Source organism: Motacilla alba, chromosome 14 (assembly GCF_015832195.1).
Source record: "Motacilla alba alba isolate MOTALB_02 chromosome 14, Motacilla_alba_V1.0_pri, whole genome shotgun sequence".
NCBI classification, from domain to species: Eukaryota; Metazoa; Chordata; class Aves; order Passeriformes; family Motacillidae; genus Motacilla; species Motacilla alba.
The window spans coordinates 16545288-16560489 of NC_052029.1; the positions used below are offsets into that span (position 1 = coordinate 16545288).

The following is a 15202-nucleotide window of genomic DNA, read 5'->3' on the forward strand; positions in this document are numbered from 1 at the left end:
CATCTTTCAGCTGGTCAGTATTGGTTCTTCCTATAACTATGGCAATGAAGATCAGGCTGAATTTCTGTGTGTTGTCTCAAAGGAATTGCATAACACTCCTTACGGCACAACCAGTGAGCCCAGTGAAAAAGCAAAGGTGAGTTACTAGGCATTGGACTAAAGAAATGGTGTTGAATTGGGTGGGCTTCACAAGTCATGATACCTCTGTTCTAGACTGTTATTTCATTGTCCTTTTTTCCCCCTTGTTCAGAACTAATAATGAATCCCTGTCCATTGTGTGAGGGACTGTAAATGGTACAATCAGCATGCATTTGTTACGCATGCCTGAATTATTTAAATACAATACTCTCTACTTTTTCAGTACCTTTTTTTTTTTTCAGGTATTGGCAAATACTTGCTCCTTACAGCTGATAAACTAGGTTTTGTTTATTATTCAATGTATAACACTGGTTCAGTTAAAAACTGTTTTTCTTGCTTGACTTCTGCTGAAGAAATCTTACTGTTGAGAATGGAACTTAAAAAATGCTATCTCCGTAAAACAGTCATGTGCAACATGTTATAAAATGAGGGTACTTGTTAATGTTTTTAGGGCTCTACCAAGTTTAATTTCTGTAACCAGCTTTACAAAGAGATTGTAATGGGCACAGCATCTTAGCATTTTACTCAGTTGTATTTCAGAATTTGTTCAAAGGAAAATGTAAAATCACAGCTGACTAACCATAAGGCAGAGCAGTTCTGTAAAGTAAATATATTCAGTGTCATGAATGGTGAACAGCTTTTATCCTTGTATTGCTGCTTTGTATGAGGAGATGACTACAGACAAACTGGATGCACGTGTACTTGTCTTAAAAGCTTTTGATTTCCCTTATGTAGATGGAAAACAATTGGTAAATCATTGAAGCTTGCTTTTTCAAAAATCACCTTCAAAGAAATTGATTTTGAAATAATGCTAAGAATGGGTCTGAGTCTTGATACTGAGGCCTCAAATAGATTAAGCGTCATTACTTTCTATGCTTTGTAGCATGCTTATGCAGCTACACATATGGAATAATTTTATAATTTGAACTATAGAAATACTTTAAGCTGTATGTTGGATTCGTAGTGAAATGAGTAATTTATGTTCATCCCTGTTGAGATAAAACTTCCAAAGAGCTGTAAAGGATTAATCTAGTTAGGGGGAAACAGTGAAACCGGGTAAGCCATGTCTTACTCTTTCAAAATCCTAGTTAGAGTCTGCTTTTGCTAGGATGCTTGAGGAAGACTTTGAAAATTGACATGTTAAAGGTGTGTGGTAATAATTTAGGGCTGAGATACCTACCTGAAATAAAATGTGGAATTATAGAGCCTAATAAAGATCTTCATAAGGAATGGTCGTGCATCTTCAGGTAATTTTAGAAGTTGTCAGAATTACGTTGCATCCTTAATGTAATAGAAAATACGGGTCAAAAAAAAGTGTTAAAGACAAAAACCAAAAGCTAATTGAGACTGCATTAGGACTGTGTAAATGGAGAAGCACTGAGAGAGACTGTCTTAGACGTCTTCATTAGAGTTGCTTGGTCATTGTTTCAGAGAACAGAGCAGAGCATCATTTGACCACTGCGATGAAGAGGAATTACTGTTAATTTTGGTTGGAGGTTCCCTCCTTTTGTCCTGGAAGAGTTAAGCTGTTCCTAGTAATTAATAGGCAATACCTGAAGAAAAATTCTATTATATATTAAGTTTCTAAAAGATCATATTTTTGTATATAGGTATATGTTGTGAGTGGGGAAAAAGATTATTTTTTTCTTGAGAGGTTTCTGACAGCTGTGTTCAGGAGTTTTGACTTTGGGAGATGTTGTCTCCATAGTTCCCTCTTAGCAAGCATTATCCTCTAGCCTCGGTAGTGTCTGGGTTGGTCTTCATGAAGTTCATATGATTGAAATTCTGGTGTCCACTTTTATATACAGAATAATATGTTCATGTACTGGGACTGACTTACAAGAAACTCCTCCTATTACTTTTACAGCAGATTGAGTTAGAGAAAAAAAACAACAAAAAAACAACAAACTGCCAATATGTATTTTTTTACTGACAAGCGCTTCAGTTTTAGTTAATAGTCCTGGATTTTCAGACTGGGAGAAAATATCTTCTGATAGCCATCTAATTATGCTTCACCTTCATTCCTTCTTAGGGACTTTTTTCTTGTGTTTTCTTTTTTTAGTTAGCAGCATAATAAGTTAGTAGATGACTTCTGTGTAACCTTCTACACCTAAACGAAGGAAATACATCTTAAATGGTTCCACTGGCTTTTACTGGTAGCCGTGGCTCAACCAGAAGGTAACCTGTATTCCCACAAGCAGTATTCTCTTTCAAACCACTTTATGGACCTGACTGTTGGCTTCTATCTGCTGACTTCAGGGTATTTGGAAGAGGAAATTGTCATGAAATCTGTTACATTCCTTCTTGAAATGGTCAGCTGTCATACTTTTTTGTACAAAGAGTGGAGGTCCCAGGTAAAAGTAAATAAATGTCATTGCCACATGCTTCAGGTGTAAGTGGAATGTACTTTTTTGCAGCTCTGACTCACTTGCAATCTCTTCTTTTCCCTTCCTTCTTCTATACGTGCTGCATGCTGCATGACACTCAGAGTGAGGATGAAGAAACGGATTACGATATGAATGACTCAGATTAAGTGTAAATGTCATGGTGAGCACTAGCTGCCCTAGGATTTTAACCAGATTCTTTTCTGCCCCATCCAATTCCCATCCCCACTAATGCTGTCCTTCAGCTAGTCCTGGTGGTATGTGTGTGTGTTTGTGGTTATAGTTGTGGCATGGTTGGCAAAGGTAGAATTTGTGTTCTGGATATTGCTTCTTTGACAGAATAATTAGTGTTCCTTTTATAAACTGTATTGTGAGGAGTACCTTTAAAGTTTTGCTGAGAAGAAAAGTTCTTCATGTAGATTCTAGGGCCAGAATTGCTTTTCATTTATTCATTTCTTTCTTATTTAATGTGCACCATCTTTTCTGTCAGATAGGTTTTTTTACATGTAGAGACATTTGATACAAACTTACTGTATACATTTTCAGTAAATGTCTGATTTGGCAATAATTTAACAAACTTGATTGAAGTGCAGCATAGTCCAAAGGTGGTCTTAACTGATAATTTTGCAACTAAGGATTTTTTTAGTAAAGAGGTGGCAAATATAAGTAAATAGTGTGATCTTGGTGCTGCAGTTGTATTTATCACAGGAAACAACTCTCGGGAGGGATCCTTTCCACTGTAGTTTGGCATCTGATTGAAGATCAAGTTACATTAAAAGTCACAAGTGGAAGAGCACAAAAAAACTGCATCTGAAAAAACAACTTAGGCACTTTTCCTAATGTGTCTTTAAGTACTACTCGTATTTATTCCACTCTCTAGTTTCTAGAAGATAACATATCATTGAATGTTCAGTAAGGTGTGGGTGGTCACTTGAACCTGTATAAATTGAAGATATTTACCATTGCATGAGATTAAACTTTGGCTTCTCACCTATAACCTGAACTTTTTAGCTGTAAAGCAGCCTTAACACTTATCTCTGAAGTTTGGACAATGCTGTCAGACACATGGTGTGATTTTTGAGGTTGTTCTGTGCAAGGCCAGGATCATCACTTAATGATTCTTGTGGGTCCCTTCCAGCTCAGGATATGCTGTGATTCTATGAAGTCACTGCACATGGCTGAAAAAGAACCTACATTATTTTCTGAAATGATGCTTACAGAAGCTACTGCTTTTGCCAGGTCTTCAGGAACAGCTGAAAGGAATCGATCAAATCTGAAGCTTTATTGAAACAAAGTAAACTGGCACTTTGATGAAATTGAATGCAATATTCTTAAGCTGCCTGAGAGGCAAACAGTCCTTAAAAACACATTTCTAGCAGCAGCAGCAGCCTTATTTTGAGTGGGAAGAAATAGTTTTCTTATTCTGTTGCCTAAGAAACAATCACACCCTGTAATATGAGAGTTCATTCAGCATTGTTTAGAATTTTTAAGCCAGCTTTGGATCTGGTGCACGTGTAGGGAAAATAAAACAGAAAAATGAAAATAAGGAAAATCCTCTATACAGCAGATCTGTACTAGAGTTGGTACAATCCCCAGTATCAGTACAGACTGGGTGATAGATGGATTTACTGCAGCATTGCAGAAGACTTGGGGATACTGGTGGGTGAAAACCTGAATTTGAGCCAGCAATACTTGAAGACTAGAAAGCCAGTTATCCAGGACTGCAACAAAAGATGCATGGCCAGCAGGTCGAGGGAAGTGATTCTCCCCCTCAGCTCTGTTCTAATTAAATCCCACCTGGAATGCTGCATCCGGCTCTGGGATTCCCAGTACAAGACCTGTGAGAGTGGGTCCAGAGGAGAGACACAAAAATGGTCTGCAGGCTAGAACACCTCTCCTGTGAAGACAGGCTGAGACAGTTGAGATTGTTAGGCCTGGAGAAGAGAGCCCCAGGGCCAATGTTACTGCATTTCCAATGCTTAAAAAGCCTTATGAGAAAGATGAAAAAAGGCTTTTTTACCAGGGCTCATGGTGACAGGACAAGGGGTGAGGTTTTTAAACTGAAAGATTGGATATAATGATGAGCATATTCTTTACCATTAAGGTGATGAGACACCTGGCACAGGTTGTCCAGAGAAGCTGTGGTTGCTCCATCACTGGAAGTGTCCACGGCCATGTTGGACAGGGCTTGGAGCAACCTGGGACAGTGGTTGGTGGAAGGTGTCCTTGCCCATGGCAGGGGTTTGAATGAGCTGATCTTTAGGATCCCTTCTGACCAAACCCACTCTTGTGATTCTATGCTTTCCCTTTCAGTATAGGTGAAGGTTACAGAAGAAGCATCAAGAAAAGTGTGTTAAAATATTGCCTGATGGAATAGAATATTTGCTTTATGTTGGGATTACTGGTTCAGTAAATTGCACAAAGTTCAGTGTCCAGATCTGGCTGAGCTTTGTCTTGCTGCATGTGTTCCTGATGCTACAGAAAATAGTTCTAAGGCTATTAATCTTGCAAGTACTCTTCCAGGAATGAATAAACTCAAATACTTCATATTAAATCAGAAATATTAACAAAATGAATAGATACAGTATTATTTTCTAGTTGCACAGGTATTTGTTTCAGCCATGTTTTTGTCTCTGTTGGATATGGTTTCACTTACTGACTCCATTTGCTGCGTCAGACTGTTATCCTCTATTGTGGGCGCCTACTCCACCACTTTGTTCTCTGCTCTGACCGACAGCAAATACTTGGGGAAGAAGTTAAGTATGAAGCATTTATGATATCTGCTGCTGATATATTTCCCCACCTTCCAGTAAAACTCAGTCTGTGAATTTTGTCTTCAAGCCTTCATCCAGGTCATTTTATGGAAGCTACAATGACACTGTAATACCATGAGTATGTATCGGTGGCACTATCTTCTGTAAGTTTATCTAGTCCCTTTGGCATGTATTACACAAGCAGTTGCTGAGTAATTTACAGAGCCTGGTTCTTCCCCACAGAATTCACTTACCTCTTTCCTACAGTTTCATATGAATGGTCTTTGCGTAGTACGCATCGTCATGTGTAACATTCATGAATTACCTTCATGAAATAAGAGGTGTTTGCTTCTAAAATGTACCTTAAAGCATGATATGACCAGTGGAAAATGTCTTTCTGTATTTTGGAAATTTTTCAAAGTAGTTGTGGTGACATCTGGCTTCGTAACTTCAAAACAATAATGCTGAATTTGAAATGAAAAAGAACTTTGTATGCACAAAACTAGATCCAGGTGTAGGAGGGAGTACAGTGAGCAATTGATAAAGTAGATTTTTAATTTTCTGAACTAACACCACACTGCCTCTGAACTGTCCCTGAGCTACATGAATGGTAATGGATGTTTCATGAACTCCAGCCTTTAAAAAATCCCATGGGGTTGGGCAAAACAGGTGAGACCTTGCTTGACTTCAGTCACTGTGAAAGACATAATGGCCATTTTAACAATATTAAGAGGAAACCAAATATCTCAGATTTCAAAATTTAAAACCACACTCGAAACTGTTGTTGAATCAACTGCCAGCCTTTACCCTACAAGCACAGACTGAAGTGTTTGTGTGTGCTGGCAGATTCTGTGGGCTGGAATGTGCTACTGAGTGTTTGTTGTAACATCAGGCAATACAAAGATCATAATAGAAGGAAAATCCATCTTGAGGGCAGCTCTGCCATTGTCCAGGGATTGTGCCTTTGCTTTCTTTCAGCTTCGGAAATAAAGAGCCCTTCCCAATACTAAGAAAATTATCAAGAATCAAAAGAAAATGAAGTATCATAAGACTTTTACTTACAGATTAACATTCTTAAGTACTTATGAATAGTATGTTTGAAGCTTTGCTTAATGCATTGTTTGCCTTTTGTCATGATTGGTTCTACAGCCTGCTGACACAGTTCTAGAGTACTATGCAGCCCAACAGTTCACCTCATTATTGCTGGTTGTGATTCAGTTTAGAACAGCAACATTAAAATACAGTTGCTTGAACAGTCAGTCCTAAGACTTGGATCCTTTCCTCTCTGGAGGAGGCAAAATGAACTGAAACAGAAAAGGACAAAAAATAGTAAAACTGGAAGTAAAATGGATGTTGTTGATTTAAATCTTGCCAGGTTGTACTTGGCCTTTAAAAACTTCTTGCATCAACGCACCCAGTGTGACATTTCTGCACATTTTGATTTGCTAGTTCATGTTTTCAGTACTAATTTATGGAACACGGTTTGCATCTGAAACTTCAGAAAGTGAAGGACATTTTCAGGAACAGGAAAAATTAAAATTAAATTCAGTTCCTAGTAAAGTACCCAGGTTAATGTACCACATAGGACCTCAGGATCTTCTGAACTAGGTTGAGGTGCAATGGCTTACTTTTTGCAATTGCCAACTCTTAAGTCTTATTAATGTATTAATGATTTATTTTAATAATACTCAATTCCTAGCAGTGTTTCACACCTGTTTTAATGGTATTTGATTGTAGATATTGTACATATCATTCTGTCTTTTTTCAGCTTTAAAGCACAGATCCCAGGAATTTCCTCGAACCAGGTCCCTGGCCCATTACCCATTATTTAAAGTAGTCATTATGTTGCTCTTTGATCTCCATGCTTTAGGAATGACATTGAGCTAATTTTCATTTATAGAATTTTTATTGGTCTATTTCAGATTTTGCAAGAACGAGGTTCCAGGATGTGAAGACAGTATTGAACGGTGACAATTTTTTTCTTACATTCGAAGATGCAGTGAATTGTCACACTGAAGAGGCTTGGCTGCAAAAGAAAAAATCTGATTTAGACAATTTTCTGTTGATCTGGGTTCAACCATATTTGCCTATAAGCTGGTGTCAACTTCTGGAAGCATTGCAAGATTACATTATGGGAATAGATGGTGTGGGAGTATGTGTTAAGTTTTGGTTGTAGTGCATGGTTGTGCTTTCTTGTTGACTTATTGACACTGGTCATTTGAAAAGAAATGACCATGCACTCATATTTTCCTCGGAGACATGTAGCACTTAATGTCTGGTGCTGGATGACCCAATGTTGATCAGTTTGGAGACCTTTTCCTACTAATCATTGTAAACCTTAAAAGGACAATGTAATTGGTGCTACACACACACACACACACACACACACACACACACACACACACTTACACGCACACACACACACACAAATGTTACAGCCCAGAAACACAAGTATTTGGGCATACGTTGTTTCAGAATCAGTGTCAGCCCCAGTTGACTGTATTATACTGCACATTCCTTATGGTTCTGCGACATAATCTATTATGTAATAACAGCCTAGGAGATCAACTGAAACTAGCATGTGTAAAAGTTACACAACAGAGAAAAGGTTTCTCTGAAGGGTGTATATATTGACTGGATGAATAGCTTATTTTAATACTCAAAGGGAAGCCTAAACTCAGAGAAAATGGCCTTCCTCTGAGTTATTCTTGATGTTCCCTCTGTTAAAACAGTCTCCTGTAAAAGTTACGCTCCAGTCCTGGTCACATGCCTGAAAGTAGAATCAAAATTCACTTAAAATGACCAACTGAACATTCTGTTTCTTTGGAGATGTTTGTACTCATATGTGTGTTTCTGCTTCTACAAAATGCCTATAAGCATTGAACTGTGGATTAGGGTAGAGATTTTTCTAGAGCTGAAGGTTTTACAGAAATACAGCTGGCTAGTCCTAGGTCCCTGTCTCTATGACTCGGATTAAAATCAACCTTAGTGTGAACATAAACTCATCCAATTGAAAAACCTGATTACTTTGGATATTCAGGATCCCTGTAATCAACCTTTCTCTTTCTATACAGTTTCAGCTATGCAGTTAAGAACAGTGTTTGAACAGAATGTGGTGCAGCTTTGTTAGTTTGTCCTTGGTAAAGGCTAATACACAAGACACACACTATGTTTTAAGCAAAATCTTTAGCACATCTTTAAAACACTTAATGAAATGGACAGTATAAAACTTGCTTCATTGACTCATGGAACCAGTGGAAGGGAGCTTCAAAAAGCTACAAGATGGTTTTGAATTCTAAAGACATTACAGTTTTCATTCTTAGTAATTTCTGAAATTATGCATATACTGTATACTGATTTTCAAACACCCAGGGTCTACTTTTTTTTGATTATTATTTTATTTTTTAAAGGACTTAGACATTGATAGAAGTTTGGCAAAACCATTTGTAAGAAACATTTCTACTAAACAGGTTAAGCAATGGGCTAAATGTTTTGTCCATGTGCCTAATGCTTGAAAGGATTTGTAATGCATTTTGTGACTTGGATGTGGTCTGCACGGGAAGCTGCTGGCCCCTCCACAACACATACAATTTTTGTCTTTTTTTAAGAAGTTAAAACTGAATTTAATTTACTAAAACTGTAATTGTGTAGAGGGAAATGTTTATACTTTTATACTTTTTTAGGTACCCATATTTTATCAGCTTAAATTGAGCACAGAGATGTCCCCTAAATAGTGACAGATTATCTTGTGTATCTGAAAATAAGCATAACAATTGTCTGTGTTAACTGCATATTAAAACATTTCTTCTGCTGCAGTAGTCACTGTGTTTTTAAGCAGTATGACTCCACCAAAATCTCTGAGCTCCCCGGCTCATTGCAGCCAATTGCAGCTGACCATGTTACTTGTTGTTTTCTTCACGTGCTCTACAGAGTAATTCAGCATTGATCTAAGTGGATTTTAATGCCTAAAATACCAGTTTTACAGTGATCCTTCTGAATCAGCATTTCTGTTGCCTCTCTTATTAAACACAAAAAGGACAGACTATTTAATAAAGTGAAATTTTCCTGAATGACATCAGCAAAGCATAAGTAACGAACTGAGCAAACTGAACAAATTTAGAGTATGTAAAAGAGTGTTTTTTTCTAAGTATGGGAGGTTTTCCCCCCTGGAATATTTTCAGTTTTAAAACCTGCTTCTATGCTGAGATTACTTGCAGTTTAGTTTACATTGTATCCCTGCCATAGCTAATTTTAGGGAAATGAGTGTTTAATAATTTTTTGCCCTTTGTTTCCAATATCTCACAAAGATTTTAAGAAGGAAAGAAAAGAGAGAACTTCAGTAGGCAGGTACCTTGTAAATTATTTTAAATACACTGTTGTTTGAGGTCACCTGAACTAACTACTTTCCTGTTCTTGCTGTTGTCATTATTGCTTTAATATTTTTGTGATCATGCAAGGCTTTCAGATAGATGGAAGTGCTCTCTTCAGCTTTTTTCAAGGCATTAAGAATTTATCCCTAAATAAGTTTTCTTTCTTTTTGTTTGACTGTTGCAGTTTCAAATAAAGTTAGTGACAGTAACAAGGTAATTGCATTAGAGTCCAATCTCCGTGACCAGGCTTAGCGAACATTGCTTCATCTGTTAAGCTCTTGCAAGGAGGAAGTAATGTACCTGTACAGTTAAAACTGGATTCCTTTGTTCTTTTTCTGCCGTTTGGAGAGTACCTACCTGAGAATTGCCTGTGACTGTGCAGAGCTGAGGGGTTCACTATCAGGCTGGAACTGCAAAGCTGTACTGCAAACCACTTGAACTTAACTCTGAACATACATAGCTCCTCTATTGTTAAATCAGAACAGTATCCCAGGTTAGAACTTCACATTCTGAGCTTGAAAAGATCCTAGCAGAAGGAATAAAACAGGAAGGGAGAGAGATGAAATTCCTTAAAGACATTTACATGACAAACTTCATGCAAAATTTGTTTAAAAACGGAAGTTCAACTTCGCTATAGCAATTTCTTGCTTTGAGTTAGGAGACAGCATATTGTTGGCTTTAGGTTTTCTCAGAGGCTATTTTTTCCTTTGTTGGAGATGGCATTTTTACATTACATGCTTTTGACTTCTTCAAGCGGCAAGTGAATCAGAATTTGTCTGCAATGAACAAGTAATTCTGAGGCCTCAAAGACATGAATGTCACATGGTCCATAATAACTATCCAAACGTATACTTTGACTCAGCAGCTCCCAGCCCAAAGGTTACCTGGGATTTTGTCCTACTTACTGTGGGATTTCCATGGATTACAGTTAATTGCATGTTTTTAATCCCAAAGTAATTTAATTGTGTGTTAAAGACTTGATTGAATTTAGAAGCTTTTTTTGAATCTTTACTGAAGTTTCCATTGTTACAATCATATACTCATAAAAGTTGGAAAACATACTGTGTTTTTTACAAACTCAGGTCTCTTGTAATGATAAAAGTTCCTTTCATCCTGCATTGTAGCATTAGGAGAAGATATTTCTTAAAAAATGAAGCTCAGTGAATCCATCTGACTTTTTTGATTTGAGATTTTCTTTAGACACTAGCTGTGTAGCTCCATTTCTAGCAGTGTGAATGCACAGTTATGATTGATTAGAAACAGGACTGTTTCCTGCAGATTCAAAAATTGAATCAATCTCCTGTTTTTCTGAGAGGGGGGTATTTTTGGTTTTTTTTTCAGGAGAAAAATTAAAACTGGCAGATTAAACAAAAGATGACTTGGTTGCAGGCATGCAACCAAGGGAACAAGTCTGCTGAGTAGGGTGATAGTGTTACCAGAAAAGTGCTTCTCATAACAGAACACTATTCTGTGAATGTCTGTTGAAGTTGTTGAGAGTTGTCAGTCTCTGTTTAAGCTGTAGAGAGCTCCCACCAGCAAATTAACACACATTAGTTACAAATTTTTATTAACATTACAAAAATGAACTTGGAGTGCAAAAATGCAACAGTATCTGGTTCAGTGGAATTAAATAGAATCTAGATTACAATTACTCAGGTATACTGGAATGTATTCCTTGGGAAGTACTGGGAGAAGAGTGAAGTTGTCCTGGGCTTTTTGAGGAAGATGGAAGTCAAATGAAAGCTTGAGATGTGATAAAATCAGAAAGTGCCATTCTCCCATTTTTGTTCTCTCTCTCACTACATCAAAAGTTTCACGTTTTTCAAATTAACTTTTTCAATCAGCCCTTGAACTGTGGGGCTTTTGAAAAGAGATGAAATTTTGTTATGCCTTTAACAATGTCTGTTATCTTAAGAGAGTAGGTTTAAAACCTGAGTGGTCATTGGAGAAGTGTCTTTTCTAACACAACAGTTTTGAAATACTTAAGCCCAAGAATGATGCCTGTTACTTTTTTGTAATTTAGACTGCAGCTGTCTCCAGTTTTGAGGACAATCTTGGGATCTTACATGGGCCTTTGTGTAGAATTATTGATTGTTTAAATGGTATGAATATTCAGTTAAAAAAAAAAAAGTGGAAGCCTCTTTGAACTCAGTGTCATGCAAGTTTTTTATTTATTTCACAAAAATCAGGAGCTGTCTTTAAAGGCTTCTTAATGAACAGAGGCTCTAAAGGGCTAAATAGATCTTATTGTCCAGTTTGCCTAAATGACTGTCAGAAGGAACTCTTTCCATTTTCAGAGCAGAAATGCTAAGGGCTAAAATGCTTTCCAGGGCTAATTTGATGTTCCAGAGACATACGATATCTAAAAAACAACTAGTCCGTTTTCCTTTCAGTTCATGGACTTTAAAACAATTTTTACAAATGTCTGAACCAATTGCAGATGTAAGTGTTCCTATATGGCTTGGATTTTTAGTATCCAGATTGGATAAGGGCACACTAGAGAAGGCAGTACACCTACCCTCCACTTCCTTATTACCTTGGCTGAAATCTGTCAACTGTTAGGAACAGCACTGGCAATAGAGAAGCTTTGAGGAAGATTCTGCCCCAGGAAATTGTCACAGGATATTTCTTTGCAACTTAGTTGACCTTTAGTTTAGTGATGTCTGCCAAGGCATAAACTTCTCAGAAGTTCAGTGAGTAGATACTGCTGCCAGTATAGCTTTCTGGAGGCATCAGAGGGTTCTCTTCAGCATGTTGTGTCTTAATAAGTACTACAATGAGAGAAACGTTTTTTAAAGTTATTTTGCTACTTTGGGGGTGAGTGGAAGGAGAAGAGGTTCTGTGACAGTGCTCTCCTTGCCTTAGAAAGCTGAGCCTAAATTTTGACCTAAGACCTGTTGTGATTTTGAGGCCTCGTCATCTGAAATGGGTGAAGAGTAAGAGTAAATGTATTTATTATGTACATTATTCTTGCTACTTTTGAATATTTCCCAAAGCTTATGCACAACTTTACTCACATTAACGTGGCTCATGTGTACTTGCTAGAATGAAGAAAGTGCCTAGGCACTCGTAAAAGGAATGTTACCAACCTCTCTACAGGAACTGAAACAAGATCACCAAACAGAAGGAGTATCAAATGGCAGCTTTTTCCACCTGCTTCTGCCCTTATCCTTACCTCAACTTAGCTATGAGAAATCAACTTCCTATGCACTCTTTAGGATTATCTACCCAATTCAACGAATGTTCTTTTTTTTTAAGCTTTTCCTCCAAATCACTGGTCTCAAAATTAGTTGGGCATCAGCTGTTTGTGCTTATACCCAAGTGGCCATACTTGCAACGTGTTATTTCCTGGATAGTGGATTAGCAATAACTCTTTATGTTGTGCCAATGCATTATATCTGAAGTGTTCTTACTGCAGCAAAATTTGAGTTATGATTTGGTTTTAATGCATTTGCATTAACCAAAACTCATAGCACAGACACAGACAAGAAACTGAATTCCGGGAAATTTCCCTGGAAAAATATCTGCTAGGGCTTCCCAGATAATTTGAAGATGGTTACAGTTAACCATCACTTTCAAAACAAACAAATGAAATGTGTATGGGTATTTTTTTAACTTCCTTTTCATAACACTAGTGTATTGTAAACTGCATGGAATAAACCTGGTTTTTCCCTTTTAAAGTGTGATGTCTTACATGTGTATTTTCTAAAAACAGTAATTGATATTAATAGTGTCATATCCTGTGATAATTCCTAGTTTAGCACTTCAGATGTAAAATGTAGTTGCTTATTTGTGCAAAGCATTAATGCTTTCTCCTTTGTAAAGGAGAAATATCCCTTACTGCTGCCCCAGAGTTTGTCACGAAAAAGTTAGGTCTAGTCAGATATATATCAGTTGGGAAAATATTTTCCTTTGCAGTTGGTGTGATGTGCTGATTATTGTAGGAGGAAATAGTTGTTCTTTTATGGATATATAATCACATGAAAAAGTTTTAAGTAATCACTTTGCTTACCTTTTCTTTTGCACAAGTCAAAAACCACCCTGCCTAACATCAAAGATTCTAGAATCCACTACTTTGCTTTTTAGTATAAGTGGTTCCTTTCTTTGAAAAACTGAGCTAATGGAAATTGATGCTTTGTAATAAGGCAAACATATAATAAGTTTCAAGGATAGAAATGGCTGAAGGAAGTAAATTATTTTAGTACAAAGTACAGGTTGTTGAAATTATCAGGAAATTTGACAGCTGTGTCCTCTACAACTATAGAAAAGTTTATAGTTGAGTATTAGTATTGAGAAGACCACTGGACAGCTCTTACTTTCCGAACTGCTGGTAAGAATTTGAGAAGCTAAGACCCATGATTTTTAAATTCCTAAAGGCTCTATAGTTACATATGAAGTTGATTTAATCTTAAGTCGGTTTTAAGTGCAAAGCACATTCTATTATTTCCCTGTATATTCAGCAACATCAGTAAAATTGTTATTTTACTAAACTAATTTGCTGCATTTAATTGCATGTGAATTTTACTAAAATAAGTGCTAAGAACAAACACTGCTGTAGTAATCAAGTACAGCAATTACAGTAATTAAGTAATTAGCGTGTACATCCGTATTTTCATCAGACTGTCGTACTAAAAGTATTGATATTTTGGAGTCAGCCAGCATGACTTTCAACCCAAATTCCTATTCCACTTATCTGTTGCTGCGTTTTCACCATTTAGGAAAAATGAGAGCACAAAAGGGACAAGTGTCTACCCTGAACTAGAAACCAGGTTATAAAGAGGACATAAACAGCTAAGTCATTAGCAACCCGTTTGGATCTTTTATAACATTTAGGGTTCATTTGGCACTAGTTTTGCTTTCAGTGGGAAGTTTAACTTCAGAAAGATGAAAATGATCCTGCAAATTCACCATTTAGGGTGCTGTTCATCTTTTAGTGCGCTGAAATCTTGCCTGGTAGCCATATACACATAATCCATATGTATATGACATTTTCAGAGGCTGTAACGTGTACAATTTCATGAGAGAGATCCTGTAAGCCAAGTGTTGCCAGTTTCCACTGCTTTTCGTAATGCCACTGGAACTGTGGAAAGTTACACAGGGGAGTATGGGTTTATCCTGGTCTACGGTGGGCATCTGCTACTGGTGAAAGGTTTCTTAGGTAGAGTGATCTTCAGCATATATTTTGATTAGGGCTGATTGGAATCTAGGTGACTGTTTATTGAAATAGTCAATTCTAGAGTTCTGAAGAAACCATTTTGAACTTTATTACTACACAGAACATCGTTCAAGTAACATTGACACAGACCAGCAAAAGGCATAGCTGGACAGCGGTTTCAGGACTAAAAATTCCTCAGTTTCATTAAGAAAGAGAAGTTCAAGATAAAAATAGAATGTGATCCATACTCTACTTGCCACTAAAAATACGTTCTCAGAAGCCCAAAGAACACCACCCCCCCACGCCCCCCAAGGAAAGGAAAGGAAACCAAGCCCAACCAAACCAAACTAACCCAAACTAACAAAGCAATGGGAAACAAATCCCAGGTCACGAATCCCGCAA

The 15202-nt window shown here is 37.2% G+C and overlaps 1 protein-coding gene across 4 annotated transcripts in view; it reads left to right on the plus strand.

Annotated features, from left to right (window-relative positions):
- Positions 1-13325, plus strand: part of KCTD5 (potassium channel tetramerization domain containing 5) — a 32295-nt gene extending 18970 nt beyond the window's left edge. For 2 of the 4 annotated variants that reach the window (XM_038151020.1, XM_038151022.1), the window contains 3 exons: positions 11-136; positions 2627-2685; positions 7198-13325. In XM_038151020.1, the coding sequence (XP_038006948.1) occupies positions 11-136; positions 2627-2671 (171 nt within the window). In that variant the 3' untranslated portion in view covers positions 2672-2685; positions 7198-13325. The remainder of the gene's footprint in view (positions 1-10; positions 137-2626; positions 2686-7197) is intronic. The other 2 variants (XM_038151021.1, XM_038151023.1) reach the window with 1 other exon arrangement.
- The last annotated feature ends 1877 nt before the right edge of the window (positions 13326-15202 follow it).